Below are 21,678 nucleotides of genomic sequence, written 5' to 3'. Positions count from 1 at the left end.
ATTAGATTTTAATTTGCATATACATAATGAAACATTCTAGAAAGGGGACCCAAGTCTAAACATGAAGCTCATTTATTCACACCTTATTCGCATAGCTTGGAAGTAATTTTATGCAGTATTTTCCAATAAGTTTGTGTATGAAGCAGGATTTCATGATGTGGAATTTTCCACTGTGGCATCATATGATGATCAGAAAGCTGCAGATATGGGAGATTTTGGATTTTGGAGCTTGGAATTGGGGGTGGCCAACCTGTGTAATACTCTGGGAAATGCCAGAGGAGAGGTCTGCAGGGTCTGTGCAGCCCAGAGTAGAAGCCTGACTGCTTGAAAGAGAAGTGGGGGCCATTTCCAGAACACATCTATTCAGGAAAGCATTTACTGAGCACTGTTCACTTGCTGGGCATTGTCAGCGAAGGGCACAAGCAGAGCAAGGTCAGACCGTTCCTCCAAGAAGCCTGTGATTCAGTGGTTGAACTAGAAAAATGAGCCAGCAGCTACCAAGCACTGTGATGTGTTTGATGCCTCATGGGCTGGGCGCCGTGCTAGGAGAGTGAGGAGACAGTGGCAGAGACAGGGTGAAGAGAGCCTGGGCAGGCTCTACAAGGACATCCCTACAGAACCAGGGTCGGCTTGGGCAGTACAGTTACTATGCTAGATGCCATACCAGGTACTCAAGATACATTTGCTGGGTGGGAGTGGGAATGAAGTTTTAATGAATTAATTTATTCAAGCATAATTACATTCTCTATGCTGTGGGAAGTTATTATTGAGTACCTCTTCTCACACATACCAATCTGTGAGAGAATCCTGTTGGCTCAGCCCTCACCTCCTCTCTAGTACCCCCCCGTCAGTAGCTTTGGCCTGCCTCTCTAGAGGAATGTGCACCTGCTTCTTGTCATTTGCTCCAGGGTGGGACTAGTAGAGCTTTTCCAGGGTTCATCATGCTTTTGCTCAAATCAGCACCAAGTTATTCTTTGGCTTCCAAGGTCCGTGTGCCTTGCTGTGATATGCCCTTCCCTGTTTCTCCTTGGCTGTAGTTATTTCTCCATCCTGCTTACTCCGCTTCAACCACAGGGACCTCTGAGCTGCTTCTGAAAGCCACCCAACATGCTGCTTCCTTGGCCTTGCACTTGTGAGCCCTCTCCCTGTAGCACATTTCCCTCAGGCCTTTTCATGGCCTGCTCAACCCTTCTTTACCTTCCTCTGTTGATTTGCTCCCCGTTGCATTGCCAGTGTCCAGCTGCCTAAGGAAATGCTGAATTAGTGGATAGCTTTGTGTAGAGAGCTAATAGGTTTATTACCATTTAGTTGCAGGGACAAAATAGCTGACCAGAAGCAACTTACGGGTTTATTTCAACTTAGGTCAACGTTACAGTCTGTCATGGCAGAGAAGGTGTGATGGTAGGAGTGTGAGGCAGCCGACCACATCCAGCTCACAGCGTGGAAGCAGAGGGATGACTGCTGCTGGCCAGCCAGCTCTCTCCTTTTAAAAATCTTTTTATTACTTATTTTGAGAGAGAGCAAGAGGCAGAGAGAGAGAAAGAGAACGGGCATGCCAGGGCCATCAGCTACCGAGAACCCCTTGTGTGCATGTGCAACACTGCACACTCGCATCACTGTGCATCTGGCTGTGTGGGACCTGGAGATTCGAACTTGTATTTCTAGGCTTTGTAGGCAAGCACCTGCTAAGCCATCTCTCCAGCCCTCCCTTTTTTTTTTTTCTATTTTGAGAAAGAAGAAAGAGAGAGAGAGAGAGAGAGAGAGAGAGAAAGATACTGGGTGTGCCAGGACCCTCAACCACTGCAAATGAACTCCAGACACGTGCGCCCCATTGTGTGCATGTGCAACATTGTGCATTTGCATCACTGTGTGTCTGGTTTATGTGGACCTGGAAATTCGAACATGAGTTCTTAGGCTTCACAGACAAGCGCCTTAACCATTAAGCCATCTCCTTTTTGTACAGTCCAAGATCCTAGCCCATGGAATGGTGCCACCCACCCTTCCACATTTATGGTGGTTCTTCCCACCTCAATTATCCTAGTCAAGATAATCACTCACGGACAAGCCCAGAGGCTAAACTAACCCGGGTAATCCCTCAGGCTGTTCTAGGTCCTATCAAGTTAAGAATCAATATAAACCATGGGGTGGGAAGTACTTGTTAATTCAGAGGGTGCAGAGAAGAGTGAATAATAGTGTCCTAGACACATACAGACACACAAGAGTGTGCCAGGTAGGTAGAATGTCACATGTAAACGTTCTGTAGAAGTGCAGAGCTTGGTATGTTAGGTGATGGAGCAGTGTAAGTGAGGACAGAGTATATGGGTGAAGGCAGGTGAAGTATAAATGGGGTGGGAGAGAGAAGTGAGCGTTCAGGGTTGGCAATGTGAAGGGGAGGGAGAGGGTGTTCTGTGGATGGGCTGTGGGATTGAAGAAACTTCGGGGTTTGTTTCTGCTTATGAGACTGAACAGGACTGTGTGTAGCAGTGCTTTCTGGAAAGGGTTCTGTACATATGTAAGTTGTTTTGCTGTTGTCTCCAGGGCGTCTGTGGTCGTACCAGAAGAAAAGATGTCAGATATGGGCACTGTTCTGCAGAGCATCCCACAAAGACAGATTGAAGAGATGCAGAGACAGGTAAGAGGCCAGCTGCAAGCCATCCTATTGGGCAGGTGAAGTTGGGGGAGGCCAGTGAGGTGACTTGACTGCTTGGGCACAGGGGCTGTAGCCACATGCACAGTGTCTCTTCATTGTATTAGCAATGACAGGAGGGCCAGCTAGGTGAGCTGCTCCAAGTAATGTGTGGAATAATGACTATCAAGGGTTTCCACATTACACTAGGGGATACTTCCTGTGACTTCAGGGTCTTCCCTGAGCAGGGTCTTGATGGACAAAATGAAGCCTTTGGAAGATTTGTACTCACAGTAGGTTACTAACAGTGGCCTAGACAGTCAGGAAGCAGTGCCGTGCCTCTGTGAGGCCATGACTGGGACTGCAGCTGTGCGTGGGCTTAGGGGCCTAGATCAGATGGCCTGTTTAACAAGTGACCTTTCCTTCCCCTTAGCCATTCTCCATTTTCTTGCCTCATTCTCTAGGTCTCTCTTCCCCTTCTGCTACCCCTTCCCTGGGCAGGTCTCTGCCTGCCTGAAGGACTTCACTGGGGGTCCCATTTAGTCTTTTCTTTCTCCTGGAACAAATCTGAGTTTCAATGCCAAATCACAGAAATTTAAAAGACTACCTTGAAATGATACTGTTTGTCTTTTGTGTTTATTTGAATAGTTTAAAAATATTTTTATTTATTTATTTGGGGGGTTGCGGCCACTGCAAACAAACTCCAGGTCATGTGCTACTTTGTGCATCTGATTTTACATGAGTACTGGGGAACTGAACTTGGGCCATCAGGCCTTGCACACAGGTACCTTTTTAAACCACTTAGTCATCTCTGTCTAGCCCTATCTAATATATTTAAAATTTTTATTTATTTATATTTTATCTTATTTATTTATTTATTTATTTTATTTATTTTTTTTTGGCAGCACACACCATTTTTTTTTAAATTTTTATTTATTTATTTGAGAGTGACAGACAGAGAGAGAAAGACAGATAGAGGGAGAGAGAGAGAATGGGCGCGCCAGGGCTTCCAGCCTCTGCAAACGAACTCCAGACGCGTGCGCCCCCTTGTGCATCTGGCTAACGTGGGACCTGGGGAACCGAGCCTCGAACCGGGGTCCTTAGGCTTCATAAGCAAGCGCTTAACCGCTATGCCATCTCTCCAGCCCATCTTATTTATTTTTTTAAGAGAGAGAGAGAGAGGGAGAGAATAGGCTTACCAGGACCTCTAGCCACTGCTATCAGACTCCACATGCATGTGCCACCTTGTACACATGTGTGACCTTGTGCATGTGCATCAACTTGTGCATCTTGCTTACGTGGGTTTGAGGGAGTTGAGGGGGTCCTTAGGCTTAGGAGGCAAGAATCTTAACCACCAAACCATCTCTCCAGTCTTATTTATTTGAAAGAGAGAGTGAGGCAGGTACAGACAGTATGAGAGAAATAGGCATGCCAGGGCCTCTAGCTGCTGCAAACAAACTCCGGACACATGCACCACCTGGTTCATCTGGCTTTATGTGGATACTGGGGAATTGAACCTGGGTCCTTTGGCTTTGCCAGCAAGTACCTTAACTGCTAAGCCATTTCTCCAGTTCCTATTTAATTAAATTATTTATTTGAGAGAGAGATAGAATTGGCACGCCAGGGCCTCAGCCTCTGTAATTGAACTCTGGATGCTTGTGCCACCTAGTGCCCATGTATGACCTTGTGCGTGCATCACCTTAGGGTCTCTGGCTTACATGGGATCTGGAGAGAGATTGAACATGCATCCTTAGGCTTCACAGACAAGTGCCTTAACTGCTAAGCCATCTTTCCAGCCCCTATTTTAATATACTTTGAAACATTTTATTAGTCTTTACCAACATGATCTACGTAGGAGATGAGTGGGAAGAGACTCAGAGATTCTCAGCACACAGCCCATGGTGTCAGCTTGGCATGTCATCCAGGCAAGCAGCCAGAGGGCAAGTGTCTGGCTAAGGGCACACAGTCACGTAGCTGTGTTGTGAGGAGAGGACCTAGTCTTACCTTCCTCTAAGTGCATTCTGAGCCTGCCCTTCTCTTTTCTCACCTTTATCTGTTATGGACTCTGCAACACACTTGGCTGATGCTGGGCCCACAGTACCAGCTGGATACCACCAATCCCCTGCTTTGTAGCATCACATGTTGTTGCTGCTGGCTTGTTTCCCACACAACCTCTTCACGGGCTGTTGACGTGTAACACTCCCGTTACTTGTCATTTCCAGGTTTTAGGAGGGAGGGAAAATGGCTGTGTTTAGTTCTGCCCTCTGTATTGTGATACTTGTGAGTTATGTTGTATCACTATGACAAATACTGAGATAATCACATTATAACGAGAAAAGGGTTAATTTGGCTCATAGTTTATCAGGTTCCAGTCTATGATTAGACAGAGTCACTCCTTTTAGGCCACTGTCAGGGGTGGAGGGACAGCACATCATGATGAGACCGTGTGGTTGAGCAAAACTGCTCACTTCATGGCTGTGGAGTGAAAGAATGAGAAGGAAAAAATCAGGGTCCCACAGTCCCCTGTGACCTGGGCCCTCCTTCTCCAACTAGGTTCTTCCTCTCAAAAGTTCTTCCACCTCCCAAAGCCTCCACTCTGAGGTCTTCGGAAACACAGCAGCCTCCTCAGGGACACTTGTGATCCAGGCTGCAGCCATACTGGGCTTCTCTTCCCACAGCAGGGAGTTTGGAGGCTGTTGGTTATTCAAGTACAAGGCCAGTGGGCCTCAGAAACATCCTGATGGGAAGAGGAAGGGCAGACAGCTGCTTACCTTCCTGCTGGGTTTTCGCAGCACACTTGTGCTTGCTGGGTTTCTGTTGTTACTGACAGCCCACTTCATCTTCTGAGAATCTGTCTAGAGATGGATTTCTACCACAAGCCTGCAGCTCTGAACATGTGAGAGAAATGTCTCTTCAAGAGTCATGGTATGTTTGTGGTCTGTATTTTTCTGGCATATTTACTAGCAAAACTAATTGTAGAATCAAACACTAAATAAGATCCCATCTTGAATGAGATTCAAGTCTAGAAATGTTAAGAAACTGAAGAGGTGAAAATGAGCATTTTCTAGCCAGATACCTCTCTGCCGGAACCACTCATACTGGGAAAAAGACTTTTTGCATTATTTATTTATTAGTTTGTTTGCTTGTTTTTCTTTTAAATTTTTATTTATTTATTTATTTGAGAGCGACAGACACAGAGAGAAAGACAGATAGAGGGAGAGAGAGAGAATGGGCGCGCCAGGGCTTCTAGCCTCTGCAAACGAACTCCAGACGCGTGCGCCCCCTTGTGCATCTGGCTAACGTGGGACCTGGGGAACCGAGCCTCGAACCAGGGTCCTTAGGCTTCACAGGCAAGCGCTTAACTGCTAAGCCATCTCTCCAGCCTGTTTGTTTGTTTTTCAAGGTAGGTTCTCACTGTAGTTCAGGCTGACCTGAATTCACTATGGAGTCTCAGGGTGGCCTCGAACTCACGGCAATCCTCCAACCTCTGCCTCCCAAGTGCTGGGATTAAAGGCGTGCACCGCCACGCCCAGTGATTTCTTGCATTTTTGAGCAAAGTCTTTCCCGATGGCTCTGGAGCAGTGTGTCTGTAGCTCAATGGCAAGGAGGTATGAACCAGAGCAAGGCCGCTGTGACGGTCTGCCAGTGGCAAGCTCAGAGTCATGAAACAGTTGGCATGGAATGAATGCAGGGCATTTCAAACAGGCTGTGTAGGTTATTTGAGTTCAAAGAAATGCTTGGAGTCAGAAGACTTGGGTTTGAGCCCTGGCTCTGTCTGTATTAATTGCATGACCATGCTAAGTCACCCGAGCAGGGTTTTAATTTTCTCATTTATGAAATGAAGGATTAGTTAAATCACCTCTCATGTTCCATGTCACTATTTAACAATTTATGAAGCTCTTGTCCCTAGTGAGCATATTACTCTTCCTGACCTCACTGACAGTTAAGTGACCATCCTTTCTTCCTCTCATGCCCCAGGTCTTGAGGGCCGGTGACTTCCTGTTGTAGTGGTCATCTGCTTCTATCATGCCAACTGTGGCACTCCTCTACCTCCCTTTCTTACCACCCTCTCCTGCTTCCCAGTATTTGTATTCCTGACATGGCTTCTCATCTGTCCAAAGCTTTCCTTTGGTGCCCACCAGTCTGCTTCCCTTTTCTGAGTATTTCATGTCCCTCCAGAGATCTCTTTCTTTCCCAACCCTGCATTTTTGTACTGAGCCAATTCGAATTAAAGTTGAGATGATTTGATTGAAAAACTTCCAGTTAGGTATGGAGGATGACTAGTTAAATCACTAGTAAAAGCCAATAGCAACTCCCCTCCCCTAAGTTATTATAAATGCTAATATCTCTGAATGCTGCCAGTATCCCCTTTGGGTGGGGACAGAATCCGCTCTTGCATTGATAATATGTCATCTTCCAAATTGGAGAGTATATTAGTCAGTGTTGTGCTATGACAAAGATGTACCTGTGGCTCTTCCTTTATAAAGAGAAAGGTTTATTTAACTTCTAGTTTGGGGTCTCAAGTCCAGTTCAATAATTTTTACTCTGGTGAAAGTATTGGATGGTAATGTTGGAATGAGTATACCAATATGAATGGGCAATTTCCACAGCCTCCTTCAAGGTGTGCCCGGTAATCCTGAGGATCTCTCACTAGTTCTCACCTCTGAAAGGTCCATGGCACCTCTCTGTACCACCACTCTGGGAACTAATCCTTCCATATGGGTCTTTGGGGGACACTCATCCACCCTGTAGCTTAGAGAGTAAGTGTCCTTTTGTTACAAAGTATACTTGTTATTTTGCCTTTTGCTTACCTTTCACTGATTGAACTTTATCTTGACTGGAGTAGCTAAAAATATATAAAAATACTGAAAAGCTCTCTATAGGGATTTGTATCTTTTTTGTAAGGCAGGTATAAGCCTTTAGGGGATAACCATTGACATCACTGATGTCTCATGACCGTAGATGACAGGTCAGAATGAACAGAGGCTGAGGAACAAGGGCCTGGTTTGCTTGTTGAGAAAGCCAGAGCTATGTTAAAGAGTTGTGCAGACAGTTGTAGCCAGCAGAGGTCTCCATCCACTTTTAAGTGACTCATTTTCTGAAGGTTTAAATTGTTGCGAGAAATCCTAAATGCCATGAAGTGTCCTGCTTCTCCCAGGGACACGGTCCTCATTGTTGCTATCTAGAGACCATTCTGTTCAGGTGACAGTGTAGGCATTACTCTTCCTGGATGGGATAACACTCACATTTCCCAAGCAACTCCACAAATGTGGGGTGGGGGTCTTGGTGAAAAAGGTATTGTAGCCACATTTTGCAGCTTTGAGTTTGGGATCAGAAAGGCTTCAGTCTGAGAATTGGATAGACTTATGCAAGTCCTTATTTTTATTGGGAGTTCAGTTGTACTGGGAAAAGGCATTCTTCCTGACCAGGAAAAGAAATTGAATTTTCAGGTTGTCCTTTGATATGATAGTGAGGTATCCCCAGCTACCGACCAGGCTAAAGCTAATGTTTTTGAAGGAGAGTGCAACAGTGACAATTGCCTTGGGTCTACACTCCTAAAAGGCCTCAGTGAGCAGTGCAGACACACTTGTACAGTCTTGTGGAGACTTAGAGGGATCTTAGTATATGATTCTATAATTAGTATTGTTAATAAAGATGCCATAAAAAGTAACACAAACACAGTTCCATAAATGAGTAGAGGATCACAGTTGTAACAGTGCAAAGCTGACTTCTCAGTTGGACTTTGGGTAGTTAATTGATTTATTGATGCCTTGACTGTTTTGTTCAGGGAGAGATTATGGGTCACAATAACAAATCTGACTCCATCTTCAAGAGCAGAAGTTATCTTTGGGTGTGTGATTCATACAGCCAGCTGAGAAGATAGTGTCCATGTTCCTGAGCATGTTTCAGGCTGGAGTGAAAGGAACAGAGATTGGGCTGATATATATCAGGACAAATTAACTGGGAGATAGCATTTAGGGGACCTCTTAACATGAGTTTTCTTGTGTTAGAAGGAAGGATAAAGTAAAGGCACAGTAGTCTTCTGAAGTTCAAGTGGTACATTCATATCCCCAGTGTCTCTTGAATCACAAGCACGCAATCTAGGGTCTTGGAAGAAGGCTAGGTTGTCAGCATGGATAGTTAGAAATGTTTGTATGAAAAGGGAAAGAGGTGTAAGTGGATCCCCAGTTTATCTGTTAAGCAGAGTTTCAAAACATTCTTTTATTGGTCAGTGGCTCCACCAGCAGTGACCTCTAACCTCGGCCACACTAGGAGGTGGAAGTCAGGAGCCTGCCTTGCCTTTGAACTCTTCTTTGTACTCAATTGACTAGGGCCCTTTGACGTGGCAGAGGCATGTAGCATCTTTTCTCTTGACCCATTAGCTCTTGGGAGAAGTTAAGCTGTGGTTTCTTCTCAGTCTGTGATATTGTCCATCTCAGTTTGTCTTCAGATTTGCCATCAAGAATGCTAAGTATCTGTGCTGCAGAGAAGCACTTATAAACATAGCCAATTAGGAAAAAAGATAGACACTGCTTAGCAAAATAAAACCCAGACGTGTGCTACCCTTCTCCACTAGGACTGTAGTGGAGGCCTTCATGGGGTCCAGACAGAGCAGAAGAGGCCATAGGACAGAAGTGTGCATCCATTCCCAAGTTCATGTGCTTTATTTGTAAGTGAGCCCCTAACAGGGCACTTTATTTATTTATTTATTTATTTATTTATTTATTTATTTGAGAGCGACACACACACACACAGAGAAAGACAGATAGAGGGAGAGAGAGAGAATGGGCGCGCCAGGGCTTCCAGCCTCTGCAAACGAACTCCAGATGCGTGCGCCCCCTTGTGCATCTGGCTAACATGGGACCTGGGGAACCGAGCCTGGAACCGGGGTCCTTAGGCTTCACAGGCAAGTGCTTAACCTCTAAGCCATCTCTCCAGCCCAAACAGGGCGCTTTTGATTGTCTTATTTATACAGAATCTCAACACTTTGAATCACAGTGTTTGGTTTCTATAGCTATAGTTGTCTAGAAGCGACAAACAAAAAGGGGAGAAAGATGAGTACTAGTCTCTGAGATGGGCCATCTCTTAGGCTGGTATGAATTGAGAAGACTAAAAGAACTTTCAGTGTATTAGACATCAGCCCAGCCAGTCTCACAGCCTTCACTGTAACCTGGTTTATCGTTGGAGATGGCTCAGCTCTTCAGTTCATAGAAGTATATATTTGTTTGTTGTATCTTGGATTCTGACATTTAAATGAGTCTTGCCAACTCTTTGGACACTGGGTCTCTTTTATTTCCCCCAAAGTTGCTATTCATGGGTATCTGAAATCTTTAAGGTTTAATTTTGTTTAATATACATACACATTTATACACACATATTAAATGTTGGATCTTGCATAGTATATTCTATAGTGTTTTCTACTGAGAACACTTAAATTTTTACTTCTCAAGTGTTTAATATTTCCTCCCATGTCTAGAAACCTCAGCCACCCAGACCTGTGTATTATCTGAGGACTTCTGGTGCCTGGATGCTATGTCCATGACAGTTATATAGCAAGTCTGTCGATTTCTATGTCACACCACCCCAGCATACCCCAGTGTACAGAACAGACTCTCAAAAGAGGAGGGAGATTGTCTGTTAGATGAAGAATCTGAATCTTTTATGTGAAGATGTCAAGGATAAAGACACTGAAGTAATCCTCCTAAGACCACACAGCCTGAGAGGCAGGCAGAGCACACACTGTTCTGCTGCCCCAGAGCCATTTGGCCTAGACTGTAGGTAAGTCAGGCCACACTTCCAGCAATTCAAGCTGACTGCTTATTGCCTAGGCTGTTCCCCAAAGTGGTTGCTTGAGACAGTTAAGACTGGACACATGCCTGGAAATATGTTAAAGGGAAAAGATTTCTCTTTTAATTTCCAGATTCAGTTTTGTAATGTCTGTGATTCTTAGCCCTTCCCCCCAAGTGTAAAATGCTGATTTTTTTTTTTTTTGTACATAGGTTAGACTTTGAGGGCTTCTAAAAATATTTATATAACCATTTCTCCTGTAGTCCTGAAAGGATACTCCAAGTTGTCTTCAGCAGCCTTAGCTTTTCAACTTATCTTTAAAAAGCATCAGGCTGGGGCTAGAGAGATGATTCAGTGGTTAAAGGCATTTGCTTGCAAGTTAGCTGGCCAAGTTTAACTCCTCAGCACCCACAAAAAGCCAGAGACAAAGTGGTACCTGTGTTTGTAATCCCAGTGCATCTGTAGCAATAGGAGGCAGAGCCAGAAGAATCTTGAAGCTCTCAGGCCAGCTAGCTTTGTGGGACACACAAAGCCCAGGGGCAAAACCAAAATACCTATGTGGGGGACCTATCACAGTCAGGGTAGAGGGACAACTGCACATGTATTTCATGGCACACACGCATCATACATCCTACACATGCAAATATGTACATGCATCCTACAGATCCATATGTGTACCAATACACACATACAAAATAATTTTTATTTATATTTTTTTGGTGTTTCGAGGTAGGGTTTCACTCTAGCTCAGGCTGATCTGTGATTCAGTATGCAGTCTCAGGGTGGCCTTGAACTCATGCTGATTCTCCTACCTCTGCCTCCCAAGTGCTGGGATTAAAGGCATGCACCACCACACCTGGCATCAAGATAATAATTTAAAAAATATTTTATTTTCCCTTACTTATTTGAGAGGGGGAGAGAGAGAATAGAGCTAAGAATTGCCTGGGCCTCCAGCCACTGCAAATGAACCCCAGACACATGCACCACCTTGTCCATCTGGCTTATATGGGTCCTAGGGAGTCGAACCTGGGTCCTTTGACTTTGCAGGTGAGTAACTTAACCACTGAGCCATCTCTCTTCAACCCTCAAAATAGTGTGTGTGTACATATATATGTTTGTTTTTGTTTTGTTTTGTTTTGTTTTTCAAGGCAGGGTCTCACTCTAGCTTAGGCTAACCTGGAATTCACTATGTATTCTCAGGGTGGCCTCAAACTCACAGCCATCCTTCTACCTCTGCTGCCTGCATGCTGGGATTAAGGCATGTGCCACCACACCTGGCAAAATAATAATTTTTAAAATATTTTATTTATTTATTTATTTATTTATTGGACAGAGAAGGAGTGAGTGAGAAAGAGAGAGAGACAGAGGCAGCTAGAGAGAATGGGTGCACTAGGGCCTCCAGCCACTGCAAACAAACTCCAGACGCATGCACCACCTTGTAGATCTGGCTCATGTGGTTACTAGGGAATCTAACCTGGGTCCTAAGGCTTTGCAGGCAAGTGCCTTAACTGCTAAGCCATCTCTGCTGCCCCCAAATAATTTTTTTTTTTTAAGTATCAAGGCTGGAAAGATGGTTCAGCATTTAAAGATAAGGACCCAGGTTCAGTTCCCCAGTACCTATGTAAGCCAGATGCACAAGGTAGCACATGAGTCTGGAGTTCCTTTGCAGTAGCTGGAGGCGCTGGCATACTCATTGTTATTCTCTCTCTCCCTCTCTTAAATAAATAAAATATTTAAATTAAAAAAAATTTTTTGTTTTTATTTATTTGAGAGTGACAGACAGAGAAAGAGGCAGAGAGAGAGAGAGCGAGAATGGGAGTGCCAGGGCCTCCAGCCACTGCAAACGAACTCCAGATGTGTGAACCCCCTTGTACATCTGGCTAACATGGGTCCTGGGGAATTGAGCCTCGAACCGGGGTCCTTAGGCTTCACAGACAAGTGCTTAACCACTAAGCCATCTCTCCAGCCCTTAAAAATTTTTTGGTTTATTTATTTATTAGAGACGGAATGAGGGAGGGAGGGGGAAAGAGAGAGAGAATGGGTGTGTCAGGGCTTCTAGCTACTACTGCAAATGAATCCAGATACATGCACCACCATGTGCACCTGGCTTACGTGGGACCTGGAGAATTGAACCTAGGTCTTTAGGCTCTCCAGGCAAGCACCTCAACCACCAAGCCATATTTCCAGCCTCAAAAGTTTTTAAAGTACTTCGGCTCAGTGGTAGAACGTGCTCCTTGCATACACAAGGCCCTGATTTCAGTCTTCAGCACTACCAGAAAAGAAAAAAGACAAAAACAAAAAACACTACTGTATTGTTTCCCCTCAAAGGAAGTGCTGTCTGGATTTTTGGAGCTCTTCAAGTGGTTCTGATACAGTGAGGCCCTGTGGCCAATGGGGGAACCTTGTTGATGGCTAGCATTTCTTGTTCGAGATTTTAAATTGCATGATTTTTTTTTTAAAGCAGTCCATGTACTCTGTGTTAGAGTTTTTCTGTGTGTAAATCCATACTGTGAAGGAGATAAGTCAGTGAACATTGTTTAAGGTCAGATAAACAAGTACTCATTTAATTGAAACTCCTAAGGAAGATATCTCTCTCTCTCTCTCTCTCTCTCTCTCTCTCTCTCTCTCTCTCTCTCTGTGTGTGTGTGTGTGTGTGTGTGTTTAACTTAAAAAAAAAAAAAAAACTTTGGTATTAGGAACCTTGTTGGGAAAAGACTTTGACTGAGTATCTGATGGGAAGCCAAAAAAAGCATTTTAATAGAACTGTCTCAAATTTATAGTGCACCAGGGCCTGTAAATAAATTTTCCCGTCTTTAAGGTTTGCACTGATTTGCAGTTGTTTTGTATAGCTTCTGAGCTTAAATCCTCATGGTCCAGATGGAGATGCCATAAAGCTGGTTCCCTGGCAGCTTTTGTGTCTTATCTGTTTGCAAGTAAACTGGGTAGTATTACAACTTCCTTGCATAGAGTCAGCTTTCTTTCGGTGACACTGGTTTTGTTGGTTTGATTTTTTTTCTACAGCTGCTTGCTTAAGCATTCTTCAAGTTTAGGAAAACTAGGGTTCTTAATTTTATAATGTGTACCATCAAATGAATATGCTTTTAGTACCAGTGTTGTCCCTTTGTATATTGTGTTGGCACATCAAAAGAAATCAAAAGAATGGGGCACAGCTCCTTGTCTTTCAGAAAGGAACTTATCTTGTTGGCAGAAATACTGTAATAGAGAAGTCACACAGCCAAGGGTGCAGAGGGCCATCAGGATCACCCCAGAGCGGGGTGGGTCAGGAAGAGAAAGAGGCTTTACCACTGTGCAAGTGTGTGAGAGGAAGAGGAAGAGCAATGAAGGTTGCCCTGTATTGGAGGGCCAGTGGCTCAAGTGGAGAAACATAGAACAGCCAGGGCTGAAAGGACTCCTGGTGCCCGCAGCAGGGGACTTCATGGAGAATTGGAAGGAAGAGAGAAACAAGAAGCAAGAGCTGAGATGTGTGAGGGAAGGTCAAGGTCGTGTAATTAAAGTGATTACGGGAAAATCAGAACTTTGAAATTGTCCATCTTATTCCTCAAATTTCACTAATGACCTGGAGTCCTGATGATTTGCGAGGTTAGAGATGAGTTGGAACCCAGTCTAATGAGGCTTTTTTGTTGTTTTGCCTAATGTGCTGTGGCATGTTCCACATTGGAGTTTATGATTTTTGGTAGCCCGTGAAGCCAGTTTGGTGGGTTATCACTGCCATTTAATGTTTAGTAAATGAGAATCTATCAGAGTATTATACATTGTAAATGTAACTTTTTCCCTGAAACTTTTGCTTCTGTTTTGAGTTACTGGGTTGGGGCTATAGCTTAGTGGTAGAGTGCCTGCCTAGCATGCACAAGGGCTTGAGTTTAATCCTTAGTACTGTAAAGGAACAAGTATCGATCTTGAATTGCCATGTAAAATCTACTTGTGTATTTTTTTAAGTTTAAGAGTCCCAATCCAAAAAGCTCACAAAATGTGGTAGTAGAAAGCATAGGACTTAGGGCTTTTGAGTTGGAGAGAGCTGAATTTGAATTCTAGGCTCTGTTACCTGCTTACTAGCTCTATGGCTCTGGGCAAGTTATTTAATTTGCCTAGCTTCAGTTTTGCTGTCTCAGCCCAGGGCTGATGATACTGCCATGTGGTTGCATTGATGGAGTGAGATCATGTATTGAAAACATGTGGATTCTGCTCCTGCTCCGTGCTGGCTGTCATTTGGGAGTGATCCCTGGGGGTCTGCATTTGAATTTTGGAAGGAGCCTGCTGGTAAGGAGCGTGGTCTTCAGGAACCACAGCAAGTTACCAGCACGGATGTATTATGCATTTGCTTCTGGGCTTCGAAACTTAAAACAGGATTTAGCCCTGTGGCTTCAAGTGTACTTTTTACATCTTGGCATAGTAGGACATTCACCTCTGTTTTTCTATTAGGATCCAAATGACTAGGGAGAGAAAAATCAGTAATTCCCTAGCTAGTCTTTCTGTTTTAATCCAGTGACACATTTGGATTAAGTGTTGTTATTTTCCCCCTTCCCAGTGAAACATGGTTTTATACTGAGTTTTCTTCTCTTCTAAACTGTTCTCTGCCAAGTCTTGATTTTCTTGAAAAAAAAGTAAAGACAAAATAAACATACAGAGGAAAATTAAAATCAGAATTGATATGTGGATGATGGTGAGGAGCTGAAGACTAGAGTCTAGAGATATGAGCTACAAATAAAGACTTTTTAAGGGAACTTGACAGGACTTTGGAAACAGCGGTTGTTCATGCCAGGCTGGGGAGAGGATATGTTGTAGGATTTCCATGCTGCTTGCTGCCTCTTTCTCTTCTCTTTCTGCTCTCCTAGACTCCTTCCCACCAGCCCTTTCTCTCTAGACTGGCTCCCTCTCATATTTGAAGTTCTGCTGGAAAGCAGAAACAAGCCTCAGCCCCCAAATGATTGGGGCCAGGGGCTAAAGCCCTCCCATAAATCTGAGGCTCATTTTAGTGCCGTGCTGAAGCGCGGGAGTGGCTGGCTCCGTGGCCCCTGCCCTCTTCTTTATGGGCTGCTTTGGCTCTTCTCTTTAAAGAGGCCCAACGGAGTCATTTGGAAGTTCTTATCAGTTTGCTGACAGCTATATGGGCCTTTCTGCTGAGTCCAGGAGCTCAGGCAGGCGTGTGAAAGTTCTGATATTAAAATGGAAGGAAAATGCCAGGCAGAAGAGGTTGGGTGGTAGAGCCGTGATGTGGGGGAGTAGAGAGGCTAGCCAGGTCATTAACTTTTGTAGGCCTGACCTGCTGCTTTTGGTCATTGGCAGAGAGGCAGCTTGGGTGAGGCTGGGGCAAAAAGAACTTTCCAGGGTTCCACTTCCGTCCCATGATGATACATGCTGTTCCTCTACGCAGGAGGTGGGCCAGCCTAGAGAACTGGAATGGCCTTTTCTTTCCTAAAGGCAATCTGACCAGAAGATCCCTGTTGGCATGTCTGGCCATCTCCAGCTCCCACCTCTGCATCCTCAGCGTCACTGTTAGGAAAGTTACAGGCACTTTCCTGAGTCAGCCTGTGTTGCCCTTGCAGACTAGACTGCTCACCTCAGTAATCTTCGCAGAGTGCTTTTGGAGACCCCAGACCCTCCATAAATGTCAGCCTGTGATGCCTGGCCCTTTTTGCCCTTTGCTACACAGAATGGACTGGAAGCTGCCTCTCCTTCGCCCTCACCACTTTTCCTTCTTTCTTTGCTGGAAAACTCTTGCAGCCAGGAGCTGAGGGGATGGAAAAGCAATTACCTGGATGGAAGCCAGTGGCTTGAAGGGAGCTTCAAAATCTTTGGCATCTCCTGCCCAGAATGTTTTTGCAGGCGTTTTGAAAAGCATCCTAACTCTCCTACACTCAGCTGTACAGCCTTGCCTTCCTGGGTATGGGGGGCAGTCCTTCGTCCTTCCATCTCTTCTCACCAGAGCTATGGGAGGAGGCTAGAGGTGATAAGCAAACTCCAGTACACTTTTGTTAACTACCCTGCACCTCTTTCTGTCACACATCATTTTTCCTTTTGCAAGTAGTTTTGAACATGAGCAGTTTTGCAGTGTTCACATTAAACTGGGTTGAGGCCAAAGCATAGAGCTTTTGTAGTACCTTGGTCTGAATAACACATGTAACTGTTAATTTAGGATTGCCATTGAGCAAACAAGAAAAATATGGATTCATTTTATTATTCATATAGCTTCTATAGGGAGAGTAGTTACATACAAAAACCTCATGAACAAATAAATAAAATGAGATGACTCAGACTCCAAAATGGTCGAATTCCTTTTCTACCTTTTTTTTTTTAAAATTTTGTCTATTTTTATTTATTTATCTGAGAGTGTCAGACAGAGAAAGAGGCAGAGAGAGAGAGAATGGGCACGCCAGGACCTCCAGCTACTGCAAATGGACTCCAGACGCATATACTCCCTTGTGCATCTGGCTAACATGGGTCCTGGGGAATCGAGCCTCGAACCAGGGTCCTTGGGCTTCACAGGCAAGTGCTTAACCGCTAAGCCATCTCCCCAGCCCCTCTACCTTTTTTTTTTGATAGCAAAATTAATATCCTATAATTAGTTAAGAAGTTCAATTTGTAATTATGTAATAATTGTAACACCAAATAGTTGAAGCACATTGAACTTGTAAATATGTGATCACTAACACTCTTTCCAGGCAAGGGTAGGTGGAGCAGCCACCATTTCCTCCTTAGGCTCTGGTGAGAGCTACTGCTAAAGCTAGCCATGGGCTAGTCCTTCATAGTGAGTCCTCAGCATGGGCTTTGCTTTAGGAAATGACCGCCCTAATAAAGGTGCTTAATATTAATTTACAACTTATATAAGAATTGTCTTAGTCTTTGGGCTGGTGTCCCACAGAGTAAATTATTTTCTAAGGATTCCTGAGAATTCCTTGCTTGTAGGAAATGCCAGTTTAGATTCTGTGAATTTATTATATACATACTTAGAAAAAAATATCTAGAGTTTTAAAAATTTTAATTTTATTATTTATATACTCATTTGAGAGAGAGAGAGAGAGAGGGAGAGAGAATGGGTACACCAGACCTTCTAGCCACTGCAAAGAAACTCCAGATGCATGTGCCACCTTGTGCATCTGGCTTAGGTGAGTCCTGGGGAATCAAACCTGGGTCCTTTGGCTTTGCAGGCAAATGCTAAACAATCTCTCCAGCCTAATATCTAGATTTACAAAAAAAAAAAAAAAAAAAAATGTAAATTATCAAGTGTTGCTCTTTGGTATGCTTTCAAGTCTTCAATAAGAGTTAAATCTATTTAAAAATAAGCCACTTTAGTTGCTGTGCTGTACTTAAATTACACTTTTCTTGAGGACTTGGAAATATATTTTTGCATACTTTAGCCAATCATTTTTGTATTTGTCAGTTTAAATCCTGTGGGTCTTTTTAAAATCTCTCTTAATGTCGAATTATATAGTCTTCTTTAAAAATAAATCCACTTCATTACAATAAAAAAAGCTACTTTATTTGCATAATTTAGTATAATGATACTATAATATGCCCCTGTCATTGAATTTTTTTCAGTGTCTCATAGTCTTCATTGTAGATATCTCTGGCTCCCTGGGTTGATTGGCTGTTTATTTATTTATTTCAGAACTATTTTTTTTTTTAATAAAGCCAGGCGTGGTGATGCACGCTTTAAATTTTTTTTTTGTTCATTTTATTTATTTATTTATTTGAGAGCGACAGACATAGAGAGAAAGACAGAGGGAGAGAGAGAGAATGGGCGCGCCAGGGCTTCCAGCCACTGCAAACGAACTCCAGACGCGTGCACCCCCTTGTGCATCTGGCTAACGTGGGACCTGGGGAACCAAGCCTCAAACCGGGGTCCTTAGGCTTCACAGGCAAGCGCTTAACCGCTAAGCCATCTCTCCAGCCCTATTTCAGAACTATTTTGGTGGTATAGTTTTTCTTTCTTTCTCAGTAAATTCATGTCACCCCTTAAGTGAGTGGGGTTGGAAAGTGAGCTCTTCCACCAGCACTCTGCTTAGACTCCCACTTGGGAAAGCATGTTGGGCTTTTCCTCTGGATCCCAGCAGAAGTGCCTAAGTCACGCTACACCCATAGAGGACTCCTAGCCCTCAAGTCCGTGGTCTGGTGATAGGTGATACAGGGAATTGCACCATGGAATCTCAGTCCTGTTGTTCTGGGAATGTGTATTGTCAGTGGAAAGGGCTGTGGAGCAACCTGCTTGCTGAGTACTTGTTCATTCCAAGAAAAAGGATCTGCCAAGGACTGTCTCCTTGCCACTGTTCAGAACTGCTGTTTGCTAAGGAGAATAGGAGAGACCTTATGTGGTAGCAAGCTTTCAAGTTCTGTCTCTTGAGTCCCTTTGCATGGTGGATCTGCATGTGTGTTTTAATTAAAAGGGGCAGGTCTTTCAAATGGGCTTGGCTGGAGTAAGGTTTGTTTTATATTTGCATTTTCTAGTCTAACAAATAATATGCTTTCTTCAGGATTTAGCGTAGTGAATATGGAAACTCTTCGGCAGATTCCTTTATATCTGTTTAACCCAGGTTGTGCTCTTATTTATTTATTTTTGATGACAGACCTTGATTAAAGGTTTCCAGCCCATCTTTCAGCTCTTTCATGGAGCCAGTCAGGAGAGGGCTGGGCAGTGGTAAGCCCTCGAAGAAGCTCCCGCTCTGGCCCCAGGAACAGTGGGATTCAGAGGTGGGGTAAATCAGAAAACTGAGCAGGCACAATCCAGTCTCTAGTCTCTTTGTTGAGAAGGTTGACCAAACACAGTTTTATTGGTCAGTGGCTCCTGCTTTAGTAACCTTTCACCCCTGTGGCTCTTGGAGGTGCAGGCCACTGGCCAGCCTTGTCTTTGAACTCCTCATGGCTCCTGCCTCCTCAAAGGCTCCCAGTAAGGGCTTGTGTTTTGCTTAGGACCTCGCCTCACAGCAGGGTCTCCACAGTTGGGAAAACTGATCTACCCTAAGAACATTGACATATTTGAAGGTGATACCCCTGAGACTTGAAACCTGTAGCTTTCTATTTCAGTAGCTGTCTGTCACATGTCAAGAAACACAACTCAACCTTCCCCCTTTTCTTCCTCAACCCCTTTTTTGGTTCCCATGGGACAGGAGGTCACAACCTTGGAATTTTGCCAAAGAGTATTCACAAACTCCTCCCTTACCTTTGGTTCTTTTACCCTCCTTTCTTCCAACTTTCCCCAAGTAGCATTTACTTTTGAAAGGTTTCTGGTTTGGATACAGCCAAGCCATGCAGCTAGAAGCCATCTTCAGTATAGGGAGCATCACTGTTGTGAAGCTGGCATCATCCTGTCACATCCAACAAGCTCTAGTTGTCAGCCAGCCCCACTGCACTTCCCATGCCTTCTCTAGTCCATTCTGCTTTCAAAAACAACTGGATCTTGCCAGGGGACACAGAGAGCATGGTTGTCCTCTCTTATCGGTCAGTTCTTTCCAGCAGAGTAAGAGTCAAAGCTTTGGTATGTAGAGGCCAGTCCAGGGATCCACGGGTATTGCATGACTTCAGCTTAGTTTAGACTTGTCATCCTGAAAGTATTGGGTAGAGAAAAAAATACTTGGATCTCCTAATCATGATGCCTTTAGTTTAGGTGAAGTCCTCAAAGGTGGGCCCTCCATAGAGGCCTTTTGCTTTTCTCGACTTCACGCACATAGTATACATTTGATAATAACATGGTCTTTGGCAGAGAGGGCAGTATAGCAGGCTGTTTCTGCTTCAGAGCACAGGCTCTATTGTAATAAGTGTCCAGACATCACAGGAGGTGTGTCTGACTTCACCCCTTACTTGTTCTGGGTATAGTCATGAGCTCATTCTTCCCAGTTGTTATGGATAGAGGAGAATGGAAATTTCTGTTAGCTCCGGTGTCTGCTACTGTATTGGGTACTTATTCATGAAACCCAACAAGGTAGCTGTCATTCTCACTCCTAAAAAGAAGGAATCAAATGTCAGAGGGTGAGTATGTGGCCTGTGATTAAAAAAAAAAACCGACATGAAGCTAGGCTGGATAAATGGCTTAGTGGTTAAGGCACTTACTTGCAAAGCCAAAGGACCTAGGTTCAATTCCCCAGGACCCACATAAGCCAGATGCACAACATGACACATGTGTCTAGAGTTTGTTTGCAAAAGCTGTAGGCCCTGGCGTGCCCATTCTCTTTCTTGTTCTACCTCTGTCTCTCTCTGCCTCTGTGTCTCTCTCAAATCAATTAAAAAAAAATTAAAAGTATGAAGTTTATTTATGAAGCTCTATTTTATGTTTTTATTTATTTATTGAGGTAGGGTCTCACTCTAACCCAAGCTAACCTAAAACTCACTCTGTAGCCCAGGCTGGCCTCAGTCCTCCTATCCCAAGTGCTGGGATAAACTCTGTTTTTTGTTTGTTTGTTTGGTTTGGTTTTGTTTTTTGAGGTAGGGTCTCACTGTAGTTCAGGCTGACCCAGAATTCACTGTGTAGTCTCAGGGTGGCCTTGAACTCACAGCGATCCTCCTACCTCTCTGCCTCCTGAGTGCTGGGATTAAAGGCGTGCGCCATCACGCCTGGTGGCATCTTTTCTTTTCTTTCTTTCTTTTTTTTTTTTTTTTAATTTTATTTACTTCACAGAGACAGAGAGGCAGATAGATAGTAGGCACAGGAAGACCTCTAGCCACTATAAACTCCACATGTGCCACCATGTGCATCTGGCTTACATGGGTTCTGAGGAATTGAACCTGGGCCCTTCAACTTCATAGGCAAGTGCCTTCACTGCTAAGACATCTCTCCAACGCTTAAAAAAAAAAATTGTATTTATTTGTAAGCAGAGAAATAGAGGGAGAGCGAGAGACCCCATTTGGTGTATCTGGCTTCACATAGGTACTAGGGAATTGAAACCAAGCCTACACGCTTTGCAAGCAAGCAAGCACCTTTAACTCCTGAACCATTTCTCTAGTCCCATCAGTCTTTGCAAGCAAGCAAGCACCTTTAACTCCTGAACCATTTCTCTAGTCCCATCAGTCACGTTTTTTTTCTTTGTTGTTTGTTCAGTTTCAGGAGGCAAGGTCTTACACTTTAGCCCAAGCTGGACTTGAAATCTTGACAGTCCTCATATCCGAGTCTGTAGCCTCATACTCCAGTGCTGAGATTATAAGCAAACCTCCATCACACATGGCATTATGGAATCACATTCTCTTTTTTGTGCTTTGCTTTGTTTTGAGATATGGTCACAAGTATCCCAGGCTGGCCTTGAACTCATTATATAGAC

General features: G+C 44.0%; 1 protein-coding gene across 5 annotated transcripts in view; it reads left to right on the top strand.

Annotated features, from left to right (window-relative positions):
• Ext2 (exostosin glycosyltransferase 2) overlaps positions 1-21,678 on the top strand; it is a 204,339-nt gene that overhangs the window by 36,947 nt on the left and 145,714 nt on the right. For all 5 annotated transcript variants that reach the window (XM_004657176.2, XM_045159197.1, XM_045159185.1 and 2 more), the window contains exon 7: positions 2,539-2,632. In XM_004657176.2, the coding sequence (XP_004657233.1) occupies positions 2,539-2,632 (94 nt within the window). The remainder of the gene's footprint in view (positions 1-2,538; positions 2,633-21,678) is intronic.

This window comes from Jaculus jaculus, chromosome 1 (genome assembly GCF_020740685.1).
Source record: "Jaculus jaculus isolate mJacJac1 chromosome 1, mJacJac1.mat.Y.cur, whole genome shotgun sequence".
Lineage (NCBI taxonomy): Eukaryota > Metazoa > Chordata > Mammalia > Rodentia > Dipodidae > Jaculus > Jaculus jaculus.
This window is presented reverse-complemented; position numbering and strand designations above follow the sequence as displayed.